General features: G+C 41.4%; 1 protein-coding gene across 12 annotated transcripts in view; it reads right to left on the bottom strand.

Annotated features, from left to right (window-relative positions):
* SIRT6 (sirtuin 6) overlaps positions 1-24,662 on the bottom strand; it is a 271,908-nt gene that overhangs the window by 44,080 nt on the left and 203,166 nt on the right. Inside the window, exon 9 of one of the 12 annotated variants that reach the window (XM_073685359.1) lies at positions 1,692-1,763. The exons of the other annotated variants lie outside the window; for them this stretch is intronic. Within the exon in view, the coding sequence (XP_073541460.1) occupies positions 1,707-1,763 (57 nt within the window). The 3' untranslated portion in view covers positions 1,692-1,706. Of the gene's footprint in view, positions 1-1,691; positions 1,764-24,662 lie in introns of those variants that run through there. 12 annotated transcript variants of the gene reach the window in all.

Genomic DNA, 24,662 nt, shown 5'->3' with positions numbered 1-24,662 from the left:
AATAACTATGAAAGAGCTTCCCGACTTTAGCCATTAAGGGCCAAGTCTCCAACTCAATACTACTCTAAATAAATGCTGTTCATAAAGTCAGCGTAGGGCAAATAGGCAATTTGTAATTGGGTGTAAGGCAAATAGACCCTAAACAAAAGATTATTAAAATATAACTTTCAATTATTAAAGAAACCACATTAAAAGTAGCGTGAGTCATTCCATGTATTGGGACAGACAATCTACGTGAATTCAACATATACATCCAACGACATTCCTCTTGAAGGAGTACTTGGTCCAAGTTGCCTTTTCTCGGTCCTAAAGTAAGATGTCCAATTCCCCATACCATATCCTTTCCTTTCTCCTATTACATTATAATTTTCATAATTCCATTATCTGTCCCAATAATCATCTCTTTTGTGCTGAGGAGTTAGGATATGGTTTGGTGCGGCAGCAACCTACGCTATCCTATATAGTATATCACCATACATTACTGACTGGCGCAATTAAAAACAACCCTAAGCCTCCCCAACATGTTTCGCCAGATGTACTGGCATCATCAGGGGATTGAGGCTATATGAGTGAGCACATGGATTGCCTGATCTTTTAAAGGTTTGGTTCTGATGTCATACTAGTAGCTGTCAATCACAGAGGTTCACACATTAGGCCAATAAGCAGTAACAACGATGGTGCTTTGAGCTGACACCCAATAGGAACATCCTCAATTTCCATAAAGTACCTCAATCTGCGTACTCGCCAATCAAAGCCTTGATAACATAACCTGCCAGTTCTCATTTCAGGTGCACCTCCATCAGTGCACATTTCCTGGATATGATGTGTGATCAATACTCCTCCTCCATCTATAGTTTATGGCTGAATCGGGGACATGACTCACCGTTTCGCATTCTCTAATTTCTTCTTCTGGTTCTTCCCATAATGCCCTCGCATCTACGCATCACTACAAGTCCATCGGTCTCATCATTCCTTCCACTCCTGCATACCCGAGCATGTGCGCCACCACAAGTCAATGTGCATGTCAAGCTATTCTAATATATCACTTCTGTGCAATAGAGGGGAAATTTTATATTGCTCATCCCCTAATATTCCAAATGACTTTATATTGTGTGAACCATTTAATCTAATATACTCACCACAGATTTAATAAAGGTATTATTCAGTCTTATATTTAACAGCTAATTGTATTGTACTCATCTATCCCAGACCTTTATAATTCATTACAATGATTAAAGAATATGTGCAGTTCCTCTCTTCAGAGCTGAAAAATTATCAATCAATACTTTCCAAATTTTTTTTTACTATAATAACAGGAATCCCTATTATCATAATATTGCAATCAGTGAGCCAAGTCTCATTTATTAATTATTTAATCACTGCAATCATAAGGATCAATTACTGTAAACCATTATATACAACTAGTAGCCACTAAATATTGTTCCAGCTATGATAAGATATTATTAACCACATCCATATATACCTATGATCCTATAAAAAGGCTGAGGTGGTGAAACCCTCATTTAAACCTATTAGGGCTATGTGAATTCAACCTATATATCCACCGACATTCCTCTTGAAGGAGTACTTGGTCCAAGTTGCCTTTTCTCGGTCCTAAAGTAAGATGTCTGATTCCCCATACCTTAAAATTCAGGGGGTCATTCCTATGTACATTCCTCGTGTGTATCGGCAATGGTGTATCTACTTCAGAATTTATTCAGCCAATATGTTTGAAGACTCTTCTCCTCAACTCCTGTATCGATCTGCCGATATACAATTTCGGACATGAACACATTATGGCATATACCACCCCTCTATTCCTACAATTTATATCATCCATAATGAAGAACCTCTTTATATCTACTAGATTAATAAACTCCTTCATTTCAGGGAAATACTTGTAGAAGGAACAAGAACCACATGCTTGTGATCCATTCCCTCTTGTTCTTCTACCTGACAAATTGACTATTCGGTGGAATAAAAGGACTTAAATAGTCCTGTAGGTTTTTCCCTCTCCGATACGTTACTGAGGAGTTTGTTCCGATGATCTCTCAGGTCAGGGTCGGCCTTCAGTATAGGCCAATATTTTCGTAAGGTCTTATACATACCATGAGCTCATTCATCTTATGTCCCTATAAACCTTATTCATGGATCATATGGCTTATCAACAGTCTTATCCAATAAAGTATCTCGCAGTCATTTTGGCCCTATTAAAGGCTTTATACAGAATTTTCTTTGGGTGGTAAAACACTAACAGAGGACTAGACAGTATACTGAATTAAGACTCCTGTTGTGAAACAGAAGAAATACTAGGCCAATCCAAGCATAGTTGCTCCTTTGGCTAAGCCAAGTTCCAGAAAATGAGGCAAAGGAAGCTGGATCTCGGGTCCAGAGATACAAGGACTCTCTAACCGAAGTTGAAGCTAGAGATACAAAGTGCGAAGTGCCAGACCGTTCAAAAGCACGAGGCATGAAGTCAGAGGCCCCCACTCACTGGCATGAGGCCCCAAGCCAGAGGCACAGGATACCAAGTCAAGCTAGAGGCACTATGAAGCCATATAAAGCACAGAAGAGCTATAAAGTGTCATGAGGTGCTAGGAGGCCCAGAGGCACTATGAAGTACGGAGGCACCATGAGGCATTGAGGTGCTATGAGGCACCATGAAGTGCCATGAGACACCATGAAGCACTGAGGTGCCATAAGGCCCTATGAGGGTAATCCATCTGAATTCCCATCACAATTGTCAGACTGGTGCCATGAGGCACTAAGTCACTGAGGTGCCAAGAGGCACTACAAAGTACAGAGGCACCATGAAGCACTTGAAGGTGTAACACCCGAGACCAGACTCAGAATTACATTTAAGAGAGTAATCCATCAGAATTTAAGATAAACCTTGCAAACACAAGTCAGTGAGGTGCCATGAGGCAGAACAAGTCACTGAGGTGCCATGAAGCACTACGAGTCACTGAGGTACCATGAGGCACTATGAGTCACTGAGGTTCCACAAAGCATAGGCTAAGGCGACGCTAGAAGGTGTGACACACAAGACCAGACTCAGTCTTACATTTAAGAACTCATACAGACATGTGTGGAAAAAAAAATGTTCCGATATCTGGACAGAAAAATTGGACGAGTTTCATCCAGTTGTCATGTGATTTTCATAAAAGGATAATGCGATTTTTCATACCTAGCATCTGTATGACATCCGTATGCAATGCGTTTTTTTCTCTGCAACTATTATTCTACAATCATTTACAGGAAGATTTACAGTGTTCTATGCTACAGAAGAATGGTAATGTATCCATAAAAATCGGATGGCATACGGATGGCCCGTATACAGTCCTTTTTTTTCTTAAACCCATTGACTTGCATTGGCGAGTCTCGTCAGATATGCAGCAATACGATTTTTTTCTCAGTCCGATTTAAGCTGAGAAAAAAAATCGCAGATGACATGTAACCCATTGAATAACATTGGTCAGAGTGCAATCCAATTTTTTATTGGATAGCACTTGTCCGTTTTTCTCGCATATGAGTATGAGCCCTAAGAGGGTAATCCATCAGACTCCAGGTAAGCACTTACCTGTGTTGCCTCTCCCTCACCTCCAAATATCATTAGAAGAACTGGGATGCTGGTAATACGAGCCCACATGGAGGGAAGCGGTGACACAACCAGGAACAACGCATTGCTGTAGAAAGTGCACTGGCAGGCTGTTGGCTGAGGGTCCTCTATCCAGAGAGGTGTCGGCCCCAGACCGCTTGATAGGTGAAGACCCTACTCATTTGTCCCATGGATTTTGTTGGGATGTCAGAACAGTCAGTGTTTCGTTTCTCCAATGCTAGCTGTTTTGCAGCACTGGTAACTCTCACCTGTCTTCCATCTGCTTCGACAGTTGCAGCCTTCCCCTTTAAGTAGGTGATTATGGGTGCTCTTTTTCCCAAATCCCGGAATGCTGGAACGCAGGCTGGGCGATGAAAACTTGCATGTCGCTCCCCTGTAAACCGGAAACGTGTCTTTGTATGCCGGCGTCTCAGCGGTGAACCTTCTGCCGTGCGACCAGAGGATGGATGAAAGTGAGCAGAGAGCCCTCCTGAGGGGGAAGTGGATTGAACCAGGAGATCCAGCTCTACTGGCAGGCTGAGGGACCCCTTGTTCAGCGATGTGTCGGCCTCCAGACCATGCTGCAGGAGGAAGGAGAGGGACTGACCCTCCACCCCAATCCACCTGCGTTCGGCAGGGAATGGATGCGAGAAAGCCGAGAGCTCTCCTGAGGGGAAAGCGGCTTGTACCAGACAGAAGCTCCAGCTCTACTGGCAGGCTGAGGGACCTCTTATTCAGCGAGGTGTCGGCCTCCGGTCCCTGTTGCAGGAGGAAGGAGAGAGATACGAGGATCCCATCCCACCTTCCCCGATCCTTTTGAGTCGGGTAATCAGGAGCTCCCGCTCAACTGATTGAAAAAAAATTTCCTCTGCTCTTCCCACGCTCCTCTCATACGTCTGTCCCTGATGGGGACAGGAAAAACACTGGAGGGTGGAGGTGGAAGGGGCCTTTTAACATTCTCTGTGATCCTGTCTCATCCTAGGTCCGGAGGGACGGACTGGAAATTGTACTTAATTGGAAATTCATCAACAGCTATTAAAAACTATACCCAATGTGTTTCTAGCACGCAATGTGCCCTTAGTCATAGTATCAGTTACAATGATTAAATGACATGCCATTTACATAAGGAGCCAATCATTGAACATCAAACAATGAATGCACTAGGTAGACAAAAGCTGTGTACCTGATGTGTCTGCTACTGCAGAACAACAGAATAAACTTATAGGAAATGTTATCAAAAAGGATACCAAGCATTACTGAAATTACTTGGACAATCCATGATACTTAATAAATATAAAATAAATAATTTCTATGATTCATCCCTCTAGGGTACTTTGTGTCCAGATAAAGAATCCAAAAGGCTTGTTTTTGCCAGTTCCCACCACGCCTTGACATTTAACCTTTTCAACCCCAAAGAAAAAAAAAATTAGATAAATCACCTTTATGTTCAGAAATAAAGGCGGTTACAGAACAAAAGGAACACAACTATAAGGGAGGCAGTGTTTATGAAAAATACACAAAAGATTTTACAAAGGGGATAAAACAATACAGAATATAAAATTACAGAAAATAAAGGGGATTAACAAGAGAACTTACTACACTAATCACAGACTATTCAATTTAGCCAAAGGAGAGCACTTCCATTGGTGGCACAGTGAACGGGATTCCTGCATACACAATATGTATCTCTCTACACGAACGATTATAATTCGGCTTGATCTTTTATCAGTCCCTGAGTTCTACCCACGCATCCTCCCATGATGACCTCATATAGGCAGGGTTATGGGCTATCCTCAGTCCTTCAGGATTTTATGACATCCCAACTTAAGCGATAATTCCTCACCAGATGATCGCAGAAGTTTGAGATTTCCGCCATATTTTCTTTCGGGATTTTATCTTTACTTGGAGACCAAACATGGCATAGCTGTGGCAGTTATCTGGCCCCTATGTATTTGGGGCGTATAGGCAGGTGTTATAGTTATGAGACTACTTAATCACTTGAAATGTATTTTTTCCCTGGTTGTCCTCAGAGCTGAAAATGTATGTCTCATCAATATCGGATTTATACAAGTTTCGATACTTCAATATTTTCTTTTGGAGACATACTGTCTGAGCTGGCTTATTGAAACATCTTCCTAGCAGAAACGCACAGTTTTACTTGAATCCACATGAGTCTCCAGTGGACAGTGTATTTACTGGGGTTTGAAAAGGCTTCGGTCACTACGCTAGTTATGTGTGAACACAGGGCCAGCTCCCAGTTTACGTGGGCCCCCTTAACACATACCACGATTCATGAAGCAAAGATACGGCAGAGAAATATAGATGTAGCACAATGCCAAAGATTTCACTTCTTACATTACATGAGTGATATGTATTGTAAATTCTACACTCTCCGAAACCAGCGAATCCTCGCAGCACACAGTGCAGACCGGACAGTATAGTCCTCCATGCAGAATTATGGCCCCCACACAATGCCCCATCCTCGATACTGGCCCCCACACAATGCCCCATCCTGTGTGGCCCCATTCAATGCCCCATGCAGTGTGGCCCCCATGCAGTGTGGCCCCCATACAATGCCCCATGCCGTGTGGCCCCCATGCAGTGCGGCCCCCCATATTATGCCCCATCCTGTACGCGCCCCCCATATTATGCCCCATCCTGTACGCGCCCCCCATATTATGCCCCATCCTGTACGGGCCCCCCATATAATGCCCCATCCTGTACGGGCCCCCCATATAATGCCCCATCCTGTACGGGCCCCCCATATAATGCCCCATCCTGTACGGGCCCCATATAATGCCTCATCCTGTACGGGCCCCATATAATGCCTCATCCTGTACGGGCCCCATATAATGCCTCATCCTGTACGGGCCCCATATAATGCCCCATGCTGTATGGCTCCCATATAATGCCCCATCCTGAATAGCCCCCATATAATGCCCCATCCTGTACGGGCCCCATATAATGCCCCATGCATTCATACACAAAAAAATAAAATACTCACCTCACCTGCTGCTCTACTCCGGACTCCTCAGCGTCGCTGTCTTCCCGCTCTCTGCTGCAGTGACTGCTCAGCAGAGGGCGTGGTGGAAAGATGTCATCGCGCCCTTTGACCTGAGGAGTCACAGTCAGGAGACGCGGAAGCGACAGGACCTACTGTGGAGGCACGGGGAGAGGTATAGTGCCGGGGTCCTAAGCAAGCCGAAAAGGGGGGGGGGGTTGTGGGCGCTGGCACCCGACCCCTCCGCTCATAGGCCTCATAGCACGCCGGGGTGCCCGACGGCAAGTGGCCCCCTGCGCCGGCTCAGTGCCACGGCACTTGCCCTGGTGCTGACGCTGGGCCTGTGTGAACACGTCTATTGTTGTCTGAAAAGATCTTTTGTCTAACTACCTGTCCATTCTAAATCTCTATCTTTCGCCCAAAAGGCACCTTCTTTCAGTCCTCTGGGCATCAAGAGGACTCCATGGATTTGAATTAAGATGGCCCACATCTCTTTGTACACTGCCATTTTGTAAGGCTAGTAACTAACTCACGGAGCGACCGTGAGGCAGATAGCCAGAAGTTCCGAGGTCAATACCAAAAGAGCACTTACAACCCCTGGCAAAAATTATGGTATCACCGGGCTCGGATGATGTTCATTCAGTTGTTTAATGTTGTTGAAAAAAAGCAGATCACAGACATGGCACAAAACTAAAGTCATTTCAAATGACAACTTTATGGCTTTAAGAAACACTAAAAGAAATCAAGATTAAAAATGTGGTACTCAGTAAGGGTAATTTTTTCAGACCAAGCAGAGGGAAAAATTATGGAATCACTCAATTCTGAGGAAAAAACTATGGAATCAGGAAAAACAAACACACAAAAGAACACTCCAATACATCACTAGTATTTTGTTGCACCACCTCTGGCTTTAATAACAGCTTGCAGTCTCTGAGGCATGGAATTAATGAGTGACAAACAGTACTCTTCATCAATCTGGCTCCAACTTTCTCTGATTGCTGTTGCCAGATCAGCTTTGCAGGTGGGAGCCTTGTCATGGACGATTTTCTTTAACTTCCACCAAAGATTTTCAATTGACTTTAGTTTTGTGCCATGTCTGTGATCTGCTTTTTTTCAACAACGTTAACCAACTGAATGAACATCCTCCGAGCACGGTGATTCCATAAATTTTGCCAGGGGTTGTAGATACCAAGGGAAAAGACAGAGGCGTAAGTCAGGTCACAGTCAAGAGTCAAGCAGCAGAAAATCAAAACACAGGGCACAGAGAAACAAACCTCACACCAGCTGAATGTACGTCTGGCAAAGGTCTGGGAGAAATAGCCCAATTAAGTAGCCTGGCAATCACCTGGAATAATGAACACCTGGAAATAGCCAGCGCCTCCCAATCCCAGATTGCACAGCCGAGCTGTCAACCAACACACTGACAGCTTCAGCACGCCCCTATACCAGATTGGATGGTCGAGTTGTCAATCACAGTACTGACCACTCCAAAATGCCCCTGCACCAGATTGGACAGCTGAACTGTCAGAAACTGCATCCCAGACAAACTGAGGGGGTGGAATCGTGACACATTTTACATAAAGGAAGCTTTAGATTGCTAGCTCCTGTTTCCTTACTGCAAATGGGAGGGGGGAGGAGAGAGACGGGTTTGGTATCAGTTCCTTTATTACTCACGGTCAGCTATCTTTGTCCCTGCAATTTCATGTTAATATTTTCTACGACATTTCTTTGACACACACTAAATTGGGTGGTATACTTTTCATGTTACCCTTAGTGAAAATGTTAAATTGGGGGTAAAACAACATCTTTAGTGGGAAAAAAAAAATTTTTTTCATTGTTAGGTCTCAATGTTCAAGATGCTCCCAACAATCCCAGCCAAGTTTATTGAAGGCAGTAGTTTCAAAAATGGAGTCACAAGGGGGGGTATTTAGTTTGTGTAAATAAAAAATTAGTGTCTGAGGTAACATTTTTGTTTAGTAAATGTAAAATTTTCATGTTTTTCATTTCACTTTGCATTAATTTCTGTGAAGCACTTGTAGTGTTAAACTTTCTGAATGCAGTTATGAATACCCCAAAGGGAGGCAGTTTTAAAAATGGGAGTTTTTTTTTTTTTTTTTTTTTTACATACAGGACCATAAAAATCACTTCAAAATTAAGTGGTCCCCCCAAAAAATAGATTTTTGTTAATTTTGCAAAAAAATCTAAAAAGGAGTTTATTTTAGGCAGTCCTTTTCCTCCGCAAAAGAAAGCAACATTAACCGGTTCCCAACCGCCCACTGTACATAAACGTCGGCGCTTGCTGGGCTCTGTGCAACGCCAACGTTTAAAAACGGTGGGTGGTCCTGCTAGCGCTGCGGTACCGGTTCAGAGCGATAGCTCTGACATGTGGCATCATGGGGACCTGATTGGATCAGGTCCCCATGATGTTAACCTGTTCCTATCTTCTAGATGCGGCGATCCATAGCGATCGCGGCATTTAAAAGATAGTGACAGCCGGTGGTCGGCGATCGGGACTCCCCACATACCTCAGCAGAGGCGGGTATCCCGTTGCTGTGACCTCTGACATCGAGACCTGTTTATCTCAGGTCTCGATGATGTCAGCGTCACACCAGCCAATCAGAGAGATCACCAGGGAAGTTTGTTTTAGCAACAAACTTTCCCGGGCGATCTGGCTGATAAATACACAGTTTCTCCTCCGATCTCAGTGAGAGAGCAGAGGAGAAAGTGTGACAAGAGCGGTCAGCCTTGCCACTGTAAAAGTGAATAAAAAAGAAAGTCCCGTCCCGTCCCGTCAATAAATATAAAAATAATATGGCCCGTCAGACTTATACTGCAGAAGAGGTGTATGCCCTGCTGTGTTCTGATAGTGATGACAGTGCAATCTCAGATGGAGATATGGATTTTGAGGGCTTTAGTAGCAGTGACACAGAGCTCAGAAATGAGCAGTGATTCTGGTCCATCCTCAAGCCCAAGGACCAGTACAGCAATAGGGGCAAATAGCGCTACTGGAGAAACGTCTCCAAATCAGGGAACACTGCCCAGTACAAGCGCTGTCCCTGCTACTAGTGAATTGGCGCACGCCAGTGTACAAGGGGTTTTCCCACATGATCTAGCATTTCCCAGATGGGAGGCTTCGGATTCGGCTGCTCCATTCAGCCCTGATTTCAACGCCACTCCTGGTATAAATGTGGAGGTGGAAGATTTTGGACCAATTCATTTTTTTAATTTGTTTTTTACAGACAGCTTGCTAGAGCATATTGTCGTGCAAACAAATTTATATGCATCCCAATTTATAAGCCAGAATCCCCGATCTTACTATGCTAGGGCAAATTTATGGACACCAACTAATGTCCCGGAAATAAAAATTTTTTTAGGACTTACATTTGCCATGGGGCTTGTTAAAAAACCGAGCATTCGATCCTACTGGTCCAACCACCCTGTTCAAGCCACCCCTATGTTTTCAGTTGTTCTGCCTAGGACCCGTTATGAAATGCTCATGCGGTTTTGGCATTTTAACGACAATAGTCAATGCCTGCCCAGAAATGCCCCAGAACATGACAGGTTATATAAAATTAGACCCATCATTGAAAATTTGACAGAAAAATTCTTAAGCCTCTACACCCCAACACAAAATATTTCTATAGATGAGTCCCTTGTAAAATTCAAAGGAAGACTGCACCTCAAGCAATTTATCCCATCTAAAAGGGCAAGGTTTGGAATAAAGATCTATAAAATGTGTGAAAGTTCAACCAGATACACATCCGCATTTCGCATATATGAGGGGAAATATAGCCAACTAAACCCACCAGGATGCCCTACTTATCTGGGGACATCTGGAAAAATTGTTTGGGAGCTGATAAGTCCATTTTTTCAAAAAGGCTACAATCTATATGTGGACAATTATTACACCAGCATACCCCTATTTAAAAGTCTGGTTGAACACCACATCGGGGCTTGTGGGACCATTCGTAAAAACCGTCAGGGGTTTCCACAGCCATTGGTCAACCAAAAGTTCCAAAAGGGGCAGTCAGGGGCTGTACGCAACGGAGAGCTGCTTGCCCTGAAATATAGGGATAAGAGAGATATTTTTGTCCTCAGCTCGATCCACACAGATGCCACAAGGGCCATTGTAGAACTAGGATCCACCACTCCGAAGCAAAAACCTGTGTCAGTCATTGACTACAACAAACACATGGGGGGTGTGGACCTTGCAGACCAGGTTCTACAGCCATACCAGGTATCAAGAAAGTCCTATACCTGGTATAAAAAGTTGGTTATTTGTTTCAGGTGGCCACATACAATTCTTTTGTGTTGTACAAAAAAGCAGGAAATTCAGATCCTTTTCTTGATTATCAAGAAAAGGTAATTGAAAATCTTGTCTTTCAAAGTGTTAGCCCCGCTCATCCATTAGAATCTGAGGATGTGAAAAGACTCACTGAGCGACATTTTATTGCACTTATTCCAGCAACGGAAACAAGAAGGAACCCCCAGAAAAGATGTTGTGTATGTACTAAAAGAGGAATGAGGCGTGATACCCGCTACTATTGCCCACAATGCCCATCATTGCAAGCCTTATGCGTCACTGACTGCTTTAAAATCTTCCACACAGAACCACGTTTATAAACTGTAAAAATGTATCCCAATTTGTCATTCAAACATTTGGTTCATTTAGTGAATGGCACATTCGAGTAGAGCTCACTTAATTTCCAGGGGGGGTTCTCCAGAATCTAAACCTTCCATTGCGTGCTTGTTTCTGGAAATCATCCATTGAGTTAAAATGGTCACTAAACCCATAGATGAATTCCCAGAGGGGTGTAGTTTCCAAAATGGGGTCACTTGTTGGGGGTTTCCTCTGTTTAGACACCTCAGGGGCTCTCCAAATGCAACATGGCGTCCGCTATCGATTCCAGACAAATTTCAATTCCAAAAGTCAAATGGCGCTCCTTACCTTCCGAGCCATGCTGTGCGCCCAAACAGTGGTTTTGCACCACATATGGGGTATCAGCGTGCTCAGGAGAAATTGCACAACACATTTTGGGGTCCATTTTTTCTGGCTGCCCTTGTGAAAATTAAAAATTTGAGGTTAAAGTAGCAGTTTTGTGAAAAAAAGTTAAATGTTCATTGTTTTCTTCCACATTCCAAAAATCCCTGTGAAGCACCTGAAGGGTTAATAAACTTCTTGAATGTGGTTTTGAGCACCTTGAGGGGTGAAGTTTTTAGAATGGTATCACTTTTGGGTATTTTCTGTCATAAAGGCCCCTCAAAGTCACTTCAAATAAGATGTGGTCCCTGAAAAAATGTATTTTGTAAATTTTGTTGGAAAAATGAGAAATCGCTGGTCAACTTTTAACCCTTATAGCTTCCTAACAAAAAAAAATTTTGGTTCCAAAATTGTGCTGATGTTTAGTAGACATGAGGGAAATGTTATTTATTAACTATTTTGTGTGACATATCTCTCTGATTTAAGGGCATGAAAATTAAAAGTTTGAAAATTGCAAAATTTTCAAAATTTTCGCCAAATTTTCTATTTTTTCACAAATAAACGCAAGCGATATCGAAGAAATTTTACCACTATCATGAAGTAGAATATGTCACGAAAAAACAATCTCAGAATCAGGGGAATCAGTTGAAGCGTTCCAGAGTAATTACCTCATAAAGTGACAGTGGTCAGAATTGAAAAAATTGGCCCGGTCACGAAGGCAAAAACAGGCTCTGGTGCGAAGTGGTTAAGAAAAAAACAACACATATTTGATGCGTTGTTTGCTGTGTTTTTTTGACCACACTACTTCCTATGGGTGAAAAAATGCTGCAAATACGCAGCAAAAATGCAGGTGCGTTTTCTGCTGCAAAAACGTTGAAAGAAGTGACATGCTCTATTTTCCAAAAAAACAACCAAGTCACAAAATACGCAGCAAAAAAAAAAAAGTGTGAACCGAGAATTCTGGTTTCTCAGACTTTGCTGGCACTGCAAAATGCAGGTGAAAATTTGCACAAAAATCTGCAGCAAAATACGCTGCAAAACCCAACGTGTGTGAACATAGCCTGAGTGACGAACAATAATTTAAAACAAAAAACAATGGGAGGGAAAAATAGAAAAACCTAAGGCTTTCTGTGTCATTTTGACTCGCCTATGGTAAATCACAAAAGAATGAGGACTTCAGTGTTTTAAAAAGCCCCATGGTAGGCCCTGTTCCAATGTCACAATTGCAGAGACAAAGGAGCTGTCTGAGGACATTAACAAACATAAGACTTCAAAAGGGTATAAGGCTATCTCCATACACAATGGTATCCCAATTTTAAAGTGCGCAATGTTATTAAGAAGTTTGCCAAGCATGGAACCCATCAAGAACCTCCCTGGATGTGGTGGAAAGAGGAAAATTGACAAGAGAGGTCTTCTAAGGTTGGTTCGAATGGGGGAAAAAGCACCACATCGAACATCCAAAGACCTGAAGGCCAACCTGGAACAGTCTGGGTTGATGGTTTCAATAAGTACCATCACCGCACACTAAATCAAGTAGAGCTTTATGGGCAAAGGGCAAGGAAGAAATCATTGCTAAAGCCATAAAAAGGAATAACTGATCTTTGCCAAAGAGTATCTTGATAAACCACAAATCCTTCTGGGAAAATGTTCTGTGGACATATGAAACAAAAATAGAGCTTTTTGGTAATGCAAAGCAACAGTTTGTTTACAGACAGCGCAATGAAGCTTATGAGGAAAAGAACACCTTACCAACATTTAAGGATCGTGGAGGATCCATACTGCTGTGGGGTTGCTTTGCTGCGTCCGGTGCTGGAAGCCTTGACCGTATCAAAGGAATCATTAAATCAGAGCATTATCAAGAGATTTTAGAGCGAAATGTCCCACCCAGTGTAAGAAAACTTGGCTTGAGTCTAAGATCATGGGTCCTCCAGCAAGACAATGACCCAAAGCACACATCCAAAAGTACAAAGGAATGGTTGAAAAATAAAAAATGGACAGTTTTAAAATGGCCAGCAATGAGTCCTGACTTCAATCCCATTGAAAATCATTGGGGTGAGCTGAAATCTGCCATTGGGAAAAAGAACCCTGCAAACATTCAAGAGCTTGAAAAAACTGCAAAGGAAGAGTGGGAGAAAATTCCAGCTGAGAAGTGCAAGAAGCTTATAGATGGCTACAAGAAATGTTTGTAGGTTGTAGGCTGTCATCAATGCCAAAGGCTGTTTAACCAAGTATTAATGAGGGGTGCCTTTATTGTTGCACATGCAGTTTATTCTGTTTCTTCTTTGAAATTGCAGCATGAAAGTTGAAAAACAAGGTTTTATTGTTGTATACTTTGGACCACTAATTAAAATATCCTGAGGATATAACAGGTACATTTCCATTTATTTCTATTGTACAGTCTATGAAAAAAAATGAAGGGGTGCCAATAATGGTGAGCAGCAGTGTAAGCCGGGCTGTTGCAGCTCCATTTAACATGATCACAAAACAAGACCTCACAACTATCCACAGTGATTGCTGTTAATTGTGACCTTTTATACACATGGAAACTCCCACAATCCTTTGCAGTATTCACTATATAACACCAGAAGGCTCCTGGCCTGTCTCTTATAAGGTCATAGCAGACACACCCTGCTGCACCTGGGCCAGTGCAGGTAAGTGACTGTCATAGGAACACAAACAGATTTGTTATACATATACTGTATATTTTCCTTGGTACATTGTTACTAGCTGGCAACACAAAGAGAAGGAAAAGTGCATTAGGTGGCCGGCCTAATAAGTAAAGTAGGAGATGAGAAGCATACACACAAGTTGTCAGACTAGAAAAAGTCACGTACCACTACCAGGTTTACAAACAAAAACATTCTACTTCTTCACATTCCTCACTCCTTAAGAGGAAGCTTCCTCAGACAACTTTTACTTCAGCTCCATACCTAAATAAATGAATTATTAGAGATGATTCTGGTGCTCCTTCCCAGATCAATATTTTATTTGAAACTTAAAAGGCTTTAACGCTAAATACCATCTTGTAATTCTGGCATTTTTGTCTTTCATGTTATGCATCCAGGTAAGGTGAACTCTATTCCTAATAAATAGTAACACAATGCCTCCAAAGCCCATTTAATTGCTTGTCCTTCCTTCTCTATTGTGGAGTATTTTTGTTCAGGAGGAAACAGTTTTCTACTTAAAGAGCACCTGTCAGCAGGATTGTGGTCAGTAAACTAAACACACTGTCAGGGGGGCGACATTACACTGATTAATATGATACATTGGTTGATGAAATCCATCCTGTGGTTCTTGTGCAATCTTAACTTAAAGTTTGGAGAAAATTATATGCTCGTGCTTCAGGGTGGGAATGTGGGGTGGGCTCTATCTGGTGCTCTGCTTATATATTCATCTGTATGCTGTTATGACAGGACACTGATAGTTCACTGGCCTGCCTCCTATTTTTCCTAGCCCTGCACTACTAGATGCATTGTGTAAAATAGGAGGCAGGTCACTGAACAATCAGTGACCTGCCATAAAAGCATACAACTGAATAAGTAAGCAGAGCACCAGATAGAGTCCACCCCTCAGGCTGTCCGGGAGCACAAGAATATAATTTTCTCCAAACTGAAAGTAAAGGTTACACAAGAACCACGGGACGGGTTTCATCAGCTAAGGTATTATTTTAATCAGTGTAATGTGGTTTACTGAGCAGAATCCTGCTGACAGGTGTGCTTTAAATAAAGAATAGTGTTCTGCACCATTAACCTCTTGGCTAAGAACTGCACCAAGTCCAACCTCTCACGCGTCGGTCTGTACAATAAATAGGTTTTTAAAGTTTGGGCTTTGCAGAACAGGTTCTTTAAACAAAAATGATTTTGCCTAAAAGCTAGTTCGCATTCTTTTGTCCATACATCATCTTTCTTGTTCTTTTTAGATAGGTCAATTAGGGGGGCAGCTACCTCTGCAAAGTCTGGAACAAAACGTCTGTAGTACCCAACAAGACCCAAAAAAGATCTGACTTCTTTCTTTGTAGTTGAAATACCAGCAGATTAGATGGCTTGTACTTTGTTAATTTCTGGCCTCACTTTACCACTGCCCACAATAAATTCAAGGTACTTTGTTTCTTTAAATCCCAAAGCACATTTATGTGTATAAGGGTATGTGCACACGATGCAGAAATGCTCAGGATTTTTTCCTGAGCGTTTCTGCATCTCTCTGGCAGGAAAAAACGCATGCGGATTGTACATGCGGTTTCCTGCCACGGACATGCGGAAATGAAGAGGTCTTCACTTTCATTTCCGCATGCGGGTGTCAAGCGCTTCCCAAGCGATTTTAGCATCACTTGGAAAGTGCTTGTCAACTTTATACTATAAAAATCCATGCAACCGGCATGGATTTATATAGTGAGTGAATGTCAAAAAATAAAAAATAAATATATACTTTACCCTCTGATGGACCCCGGTGTCCTGCTTCATCGGTCCCGGCTGCCGGCAGTGAAGACTTTAGGACCTTCCGACGTCAGCGTCATGTGACCCGTCACATGACTCTGACGTCAGCGAAGGTCCTTCATTCAACCGCGAAGTGCCCGGGAAGCCAGCAGGACGCAGCGCGGGCCGTCAGAAGGTGAGAATATATGTATTTTTTATTTTATTCTTTTTTTTTTAATGGTACCTGGGTCTGGATGCGAGTCCTCTCATCCACACCCGGGTACCATCCGCACATTAGACCGCATGAAAAGCGCATCAACATATACAGTGATGCGGATTCCATGCGGTCTAATGCAAGTCAATGGCGGCAAAAGAGCAGCGTTTCCGCAAAATTAATTGACATGCTGCGGATTTTTGACCGCAGTGTTTACGCTGCGGAAAAATCCGCATCATGGGCACAGCACATGCGGATTTCAATTGGGGAACATTGCTGCCCTTCTACCATGCCTTTTTCATGCGTTTCCGCGGCGTTTACGCAACTGCAAAAACGCCGCGGAAACGCATGAAAAACGCATCGTGTGAACTCAGCCTTAATGGTGAAAACAGCCTTCTCAATTTCATCTATTAGCTTTCTTAAATTATACAAAAGGTCTTTAAATGATCTACTAAAAATTACAACATAGTCTAGATAAGCTGCTCTGTACTCAGTATGATCTTTTAAGAGTAGGTCCATAGCTGTAGCACCATGAAGACCTAATGGGATATTTTTGAACTGATAACAACCACTAGGCATAACAAAAGCAGTTTTTCTTTTTACTGGTCTTCAAGGGAAATTTGCCAATAATCCTCACACAAACCTAAGGTACAAATATAAGCTGCTCTTCCCAGTTTATTAAATCGGTCATCAATGCGAAGCATAGGGCAACTGTCAAAATGGAATATAGCATTAATTTTACTAAAATCTATACAAAATCTTATTGTTCCATCTCTTTTCCCAACCATCAGTACAGGTGAAGACCAAGCACTGACTCTTCAATGACACCCAGGCTAAGCATTTCCTTAACTTCATTTTCATCCATGTTCTTTCATTTTTCTGGTATTCGCAGGGGCGGACTTACCGCCGATGCAGCAGCTGCAAGTGCACCGGCGTCCAGCGGTGCAGGGACGCCCTTGCTGGGTGGTTAATATTGAGGGCAATCTGGCCTGCTTCTCGGAGCCCCAGGCTCCGTAGGGCCCATGGCCAGATTGCTCTCATCATATTCGGTGGGCAGGGAGCGATCGCTCCAGCTCCGCTGTTGACAAGAGGAAAATGGCAGCAGAGCTGGAGGGATCCGTCCTCACCTCTGCATCCTCCCGGCGCTTCCTCCCTGACCCAGGCCCGCACTGTTTGATGACGTCATCATGCAGCACGCACCTGGGTCACAGCGAAAGTTTCCGGCAACGAGGAGGATCCTGCTGCAGGGGAGAGGGCTGAGAGGTAAGTTGCGTTTTTTATTTATTTTTTCATACTGAAGTGCTGGGGAGAGGAACAGGAGAATGAGGGGAGGTGGGGGAGAGCAATGACGGGGGTGCTGGGAGAGCACTTTGCTTGTACTGTAAAGGCTTGTATATTTTCCGTGTGAACATCGCCTTACAGTTAATTGGGGAGAGTCACAGAGGCTGAATAATTTATATTGGCCAGTTGAGATTATAGTTAATGGGGGGCACAGTGCTGATCACTTTATATTTTGATTACTAAGTGGCTAATAGTATATTAATGGGGGAGGGGGTAATATCTGTATTCAGGGACGCAGTGCGGAGGAGACACATGTATGTATACAATATGTGACCTTGTTATTTTCTAGGCTGGAGATCATCGTGACAAGACAAGTCGTGGCGGGGAGATGTCAACATGAAGATCTGCCCAGTTGGAGAAGTAGCAGAAACAGACTCTGATCAGATGAGACGTCAGCGGTAAGTGCCTGGATGTAAATATTATTCTGTATCTGCACTTGTGACTTGGAGCGATAATGTTACCTGTAAAATACCTTAGGCTGTATTCTCACATTTGTGTGAAATGTGCAAGTGCTGCCAGATTTTTTTATGGGCTGGTCCACGGATTCGTAGAGTTTTATAGATCCATTCACACATCAATGAAAATCACGGATCTGAGAATGAGATCTGTGAGGGTCAGAGAATGTCTTGTTCTGATCGGATTTTGAAGATCAGAATAGGACATGCTCAATGCGACTGTAAAAGCGGGCAGCACACCGATACAGGAATGTAGCCTTATGATGTATAGCACAATCCCTTAGTATATAGTGTACTCACTTTTTGTGTATAGCACCATCCTTAGTTATATAGTTTAATCTTATTATGTATAGCACCCTCCTTTATTACGTACCATCCTCTCTAGCTATATATGGTGCCGTCTCTTATTATATAGCTTCCTCTGCTGTTGCGTACAGTGCTGTCCCTTACATAGCGTATTCTTGTTATTTTTGTCAGTCACAGCACCCTCTCTATTACATAGTCGTCTCCTGTTAGATATAAAATGACTGCTGATGGAGCAGTCGGTGACCAGAAGACCAGTCTATCAGCTCCTCCATCAGAAAAGAAGCTTTCCCATGCTCCATCAGCCATCATCGCATTATATATCTAACAAGAGAGGACGCTATGTAATAAAGAACAGGGCGCTATAGATAATCCAATATGTAAGGGATGGTGCTGTACATATCGAGAGTGTAATAAGGGACGGCAATATACATAATAAAGGATGCTACATATATATATATATATATATATATATATATATATATATATATATATATATATATATATATATAATGTGTGTATATATGTGTAATATATATAATATATATATATATTTTATGTATGTGTGTATATATGTGTAATATATATATATCTATATATATATATATTTTATGTATGTGTGTATATATGTGTAATATATATATATATATATCTATATATATATATATTTTATGTATGTGTGTATATATGTGTAATATATATATATATATATATATCATGTATGTGTGTATATATGTGTAATATATATATATATATCATGTATGTGTGTATATAAGTGTAATATATATATATATATTATGTATATATGTGTAATATAAATATATATATATATATATATATATATATATATATATATATATATATATATATTACACATATATACATAATATATATATATATATTACACTTATATACACACATACATGATATATATATATATATATATTACACTTATATACACACATACATTATATATATATATATATATATATATATATATATATATTACACATATATACACACATACATAAAATATATATATATATATATATATATATTACACATATATACACACATACATAAAATATATATATATATAGATATATATATATATATATATATTACACATATATACACACATACATAAAATATATATATATATATATATATATTACACATATATACACACATACATAAAATATATATATTATATATATTACACATTATATATATATATATATATATATATATATATATATATATATATATATATATATATATATATATATATATATATATATATATATATATTATATATATACACATACATACACATACATACACACACAGTGCTGGCCAAAAGTATTGGCACCCCTGCAATTCTGTCAGATAATACTCAGTTTCTTCCTGAAAATGATTGCAATCACAAATTCTTTGGTATTATTCTCTTCATTTAATTTGTCTTCAATGAAAAAAAAACACAAAAAGAATTGTCCTAAAGCCAAATTGGATAGAATTCCACACCAAACCTAAAAAAGGGGGTGGACAAAAGTATTGGCACCCTTTGAAAAATCATGTGATGCTTCTCCAATTCGTGTAATTAACAGCACCTGTAACTCACCTGTGGCACCTAATAGGTGTTGGCAATAACTAAATCACACTTGCAGCCAGTTAACATGAATTAAAGTTGACTCAACCTCTGTCCTGTGTCCTTGTGTGTACCACATTGAGCATGGAGAAAAGAAAGAAGACCAAAGAACTGTCTGAGGACTTGAGAAACCAAATTGTGAGGAAGCATGAGCAATCTCAAGGCTACAAGTCCATCTCCAAAGACCTGAATGTTCCTGTGTATTCCGTGCGCAGTGTCATCAAGAAGTTTAAAGCCCATGGCAGTGTGGCTAACCTTCCTAGATGTGGATGGAAAAGAAAAATTGCCGAGAGATTTCAACGCAAGATTGTGCGGATGGTGGATAAAGAACCTCGACTAACATCCAAACAAGTTCAAGTGGCCCTGCAGTCCGAGGGTACAACAGTGTCAACCCGTACTATCCGTCGACGTCTGAATGAAAAGGGACTGTATGGTAGGATACCCAGGAAGACCCCACTTCTTACCCCGAGACATAAAAAAGCCAGGCTGGAGTTTGCCAAAACTTACCTGAGAAAGCCTAAAACGTTTTGGAACAATGTTCTCTGGTCAGATGAGACAAAAGTAGAGCTTTTTGGGAAAAAGCATCAACATAGAGTGTACAGGAAAAAAAAAAGAGGCATTCAAAGAAAAGAACACGGTCCCTACAGTCAAACATGGCGGAGGTTCCCTGATGTGTTGGGGTTGCTTTGCTGCCTCTGGCACTGGACTGCTTGACCGTGTGCATGGCATTATGAAGTCTAAAGACTACCAACAAATTTTGCAGCATAATGTAGGGCCCAGTGTGAGAAAGCTGGGTCTCCCTCAGAGGTCATGGGTCTTCCAGCAGGACAATGACCCAAAACACACTTCCAAAAGCACTATAAAATGGTTTTAGTTTTAGAGAAAGCACTGGAGACTTCTAAGGTGGCCAGCAATGAGTCCAGACCTGAATCCCATAGAACACCTGTGGAGAGATCTCAAAATGGCAGTTTGGAGAAGGCACCCTTCAAATATCAGGGACCTGGAGCAGTTTGCCAAAGAAGAATGGTCTACAATTCCAGCAGAGCATTGTAAGAAACTCATTGATGGTTACCGGAAGCGGTTGTTCGCAGCTATTTTGGCTAAAGGTTGTGCAACCAAGTATTAGGCTGAGGGTGCCAATACTTTTGTGTGAAATGATCAATGATTTGATTTTTGCTTCATTCTCTTTTGTGTTTTTTCCTTGCAAGCAAATTAAATGAAGAGAATAAGACCAAAGATTTTATGATTGCAATCATTTTCAGGAAGAAACTGAGTATTATCTGACAGAATTGCAGGGGTGCGAATACTTTTAGCCAGCACTGTATATGTGTGTGTGGCTATATATACATCTGTAACTTTGTCACCACAAAAGGTGGGGGGGGGGGGGGCAGACATTTCTTGCACAGGGGCCCCAAGCAGTCAGTGTCCGCCCCTGGGTATTCGAATAAGGTTTTTGTCTAATTGGAGCTTGATTCCCAGCAGTTATTTCACGACAAATTAAAGACACATGGCCTGGCTGACTATCAAAAACATGTAAACTTGACCTAATCACATTTCTCAAGTCACAATGTTACTCCTTTGATAACTTGGAATTCAAGATTACATCTGACCACTTTGTAGAATTGTTTAAGAAATCATACAATTCTTCAGATATATCTTTTGAAGACTCTGCAACAAGATTGTGTAAAAACTGTTCAAGTAGGATAGCTTCACTGATTTCTTCAATGGATTCAGTGTCTGGTTTCATCCATTTCATATACAAGTCTTGCAGCCGAGTAAAGACCTCTATCGGATAATCTGTGTAGCAATATTTGAGTTCCCTGAACCTCTGTCTGTACGTTTCTTCACTTATGTCATATCATTTCATTAACAATTCCATAGTTCTTCGCATCCTGTATATTCATGTGGCTATATGCTAGCTGGGCTTGTCCAGTAAGATATGGTGCCAGCCTCACTACCCCACTGCTCTTTAGGGCACTGACAGTTGCTTGCAATCCTTTCAAATGTAGTTAAATATGCTTCAACATCATCTTGTGAAGCAAGTCTTGTCATGCGAAGGTCTTTCCAAGTTGACACAGTTGCAGGATGAGGAGGTGGCAAGGTTTGCTGTTCCCGTTTTAGTGTTAGGAACAATTCCCTCCAGCGTTCAACCTGACGTCGCAACTCTTCATTACGTCTCATGCCTTCTTCTGTCTTTGGTCAGCTTCAAATTACTGCACAGCTAGCTATTTCATCAGATATGCAATGTGCTCAGGTAAAGCCATTTCAGATGGCTCAGCAGCACTTGGATATTCTGCAGCACCAGCTCCCTGCAACTATGCTCCATCATCTATTTGGGTTGTTTCTCTAACTTTACGTCTGGCACCTTCACTTTCCATACCTTTGAGCTTATTTGCAGCAGTTCGCGTTGAAGTTAGTTTCTTTTGGTTTAATATGACAGGAATGGGTCTTGTACATAACTCCATATATTTGCTTTAAATGTGAGTACTTGGAGCAATACTCGAAAAATTATCCCTCTTCTGACACCATATGTGAAGCATGGGATTTTCGAAAATGAGTCTTTGATAGATGCAAAAAATAACAAAGGGGTTTATTTTAAGTAGTCCTTTTCCTCAGCAAAAGAAAGTAACATTAGACAAAAATCCACATTTTTTTCAACATAAGACTTTTACATCAAACTGTTGCAGCTCCATTTAACATGATCACAAAACAAGACCTCACAACTATCCAAAGTGATTGCTGTTAATTTTGACCTTTTATACGCATGGAAAAGCCCACAATTCTTTGCAGTATTCACTATATATCATCTCTTATAGTGTCAGAGCAGACACCCTGCTGTACCTGGACCAGTGCAGGTAAGTGAATTTATTACATACGAACACTTAAATAGATTTGTTATACGTATACTATATATTTTCCTGGTGTTAGACATTGTTCCTAGCTGACAACACAGAAAGAGAAGGAAAAGGGCATTAGGTGGCCAGTCTAATAGGAAAAGTAGGAGATAAGAAGCATTCACACAAAAGCTGTCAGAATAGAAAAAGTCATGTACCATTACCAAGTTTACAAACCTAAAAAAAAAACACCAACTTCTTTACAATATCTCCTGCCTGGGACATCCACGGCGGCAGATATCTTAAAGATTGGTGATCTCCGCTTCACTGTTTAGAGGTACGAGACAGGGGTGTCCATTGTCCCCGCTGCTATTTGCCCTAGCTGTGGAGCCATTAGCTGCCAAAATAAGAAGATCGCAGGAGGTGAAGGGGTTTGTATATGGGAAAACAGAGGAGAAGATAGCTTTATATGCCGACGATATTCTACTATTTTTGGAAAATCCTGCGGAAGCCTTGAGAAATGTAGTGACACTAATTGAGGGATTTGGACAGATATCGGGACTACTCATTAACTGGGTTAAGTCGTGTGTTCTGCCGATAGATGGAAAGGGAGACTGTACCGGGGAGGTGGAACTATACACCAAATTAAGCAATTTAAGTACTTGGGGATTCATATAGCTCTTCCATTGACAACATTTGAGGAGCTTAATATATGCCCTTTATTACAAAAACTGCGCACTAAAATCACAGCGTGGAATAAGTTACATTTATCGGTGATGGGCAGAGTGAACCTCCTCAAAATGATTGTGATGCTGCAACTGTTATATGTGCTGCATAATTCCCCCATCTGGATCCCAATGAGCAGGTTCTGTAGGATAAAAATCACTATTTGGAGAATTAAGGTAAGAAGGAATTGGAATTAGAGTCCCAGACTTAAACAGGAAACACTGCAGAGACCAAAAAAGGAGGGAGGCCTAGCACTCCCTAATCCCTGGTTATACTTTCTTTCTGTACAAAGCCAACACCTCAAGGGCTGGGGGGAGACTATGGGAAAGGGACAGTTTGGAGCACTTAATTAAGATTTCGCCATTAAGTATGGGACTGGAGGCGGGAATCTTCAAGAAATGGGGATCGCATTACCATACCATAAATCTAATACATAAAATGTGGCAGAAAATCAAGCAGATTAGGGGGGTAACTCACTTCACTAAGTTTTCACCTATCTGGGATAACATCTATTTTCAGGAGTTCAGTAATATGAAGGGGTTTGGTGAGTGGAAAGAAATGGGTATTGGCCTGATCTATCAGTTGATTTACAGAGGGAAGCTTAAATCATATGAAATGTTGCAGGAAGAATTTGAGTTCACAAGGCAAAACCTCTTTCAATATAGACAGGTGCAGCATGCATTTCAGACCAAAAGCAGAAGAGGGCCTACTGGAATACAAACAGATCTGATGTTAGATTTTATGCTTAAAAGCAGAGGAACGAAAGGGGCAATATCTGAAGTGTATAGAGACCTGCTGCACGCCTTTCTTGGAGGACATCCTATCAAAGCTAGAAGGAAGTGGGAGACAGACTTGGGAGAGATAAACGAAGATAGGTAGGAGTCTATTCTAGAATATATACCTAAGTTATCCATGAGTGAGCCTGGGAGAATGTCACAGCTGTATGTGATCCACAGGGTGTATAGAACCCCTGATATGTTATTTAAAGCAGGGTTGAAGTCTAACTCAGACTGCCCAAGGTGCTTGCAATCTCAGGCAGACATACTGCATATGCTTTGGCATTGTCCTAGATTGTCCTCCTTTTGGATCATAGTGTTGAACCGTATTGGAATGCTGTATAGGTATTGCCCCTACGGACCCACTGACATG

Source organism: Phyllobates terribilis, unplaced genomic scaffold (genome assembly GCF_046119375.1).
Source record: "Phyllobates terribilis strain yellow unplaced genomic scaffold, ASM4611937v1 Scaffold_1__5_contigs__length_1240528914, whole genome shotgun sequence".
NCBI lineage: Eukaryota > Metazoa > Chordata > Amphibia > Anura > Dendrobatidae > Phyllobates > Phyllobates terribilis.
This window is presented reverse-complemented; position numbering and strand designations above follow the sequence as displayed.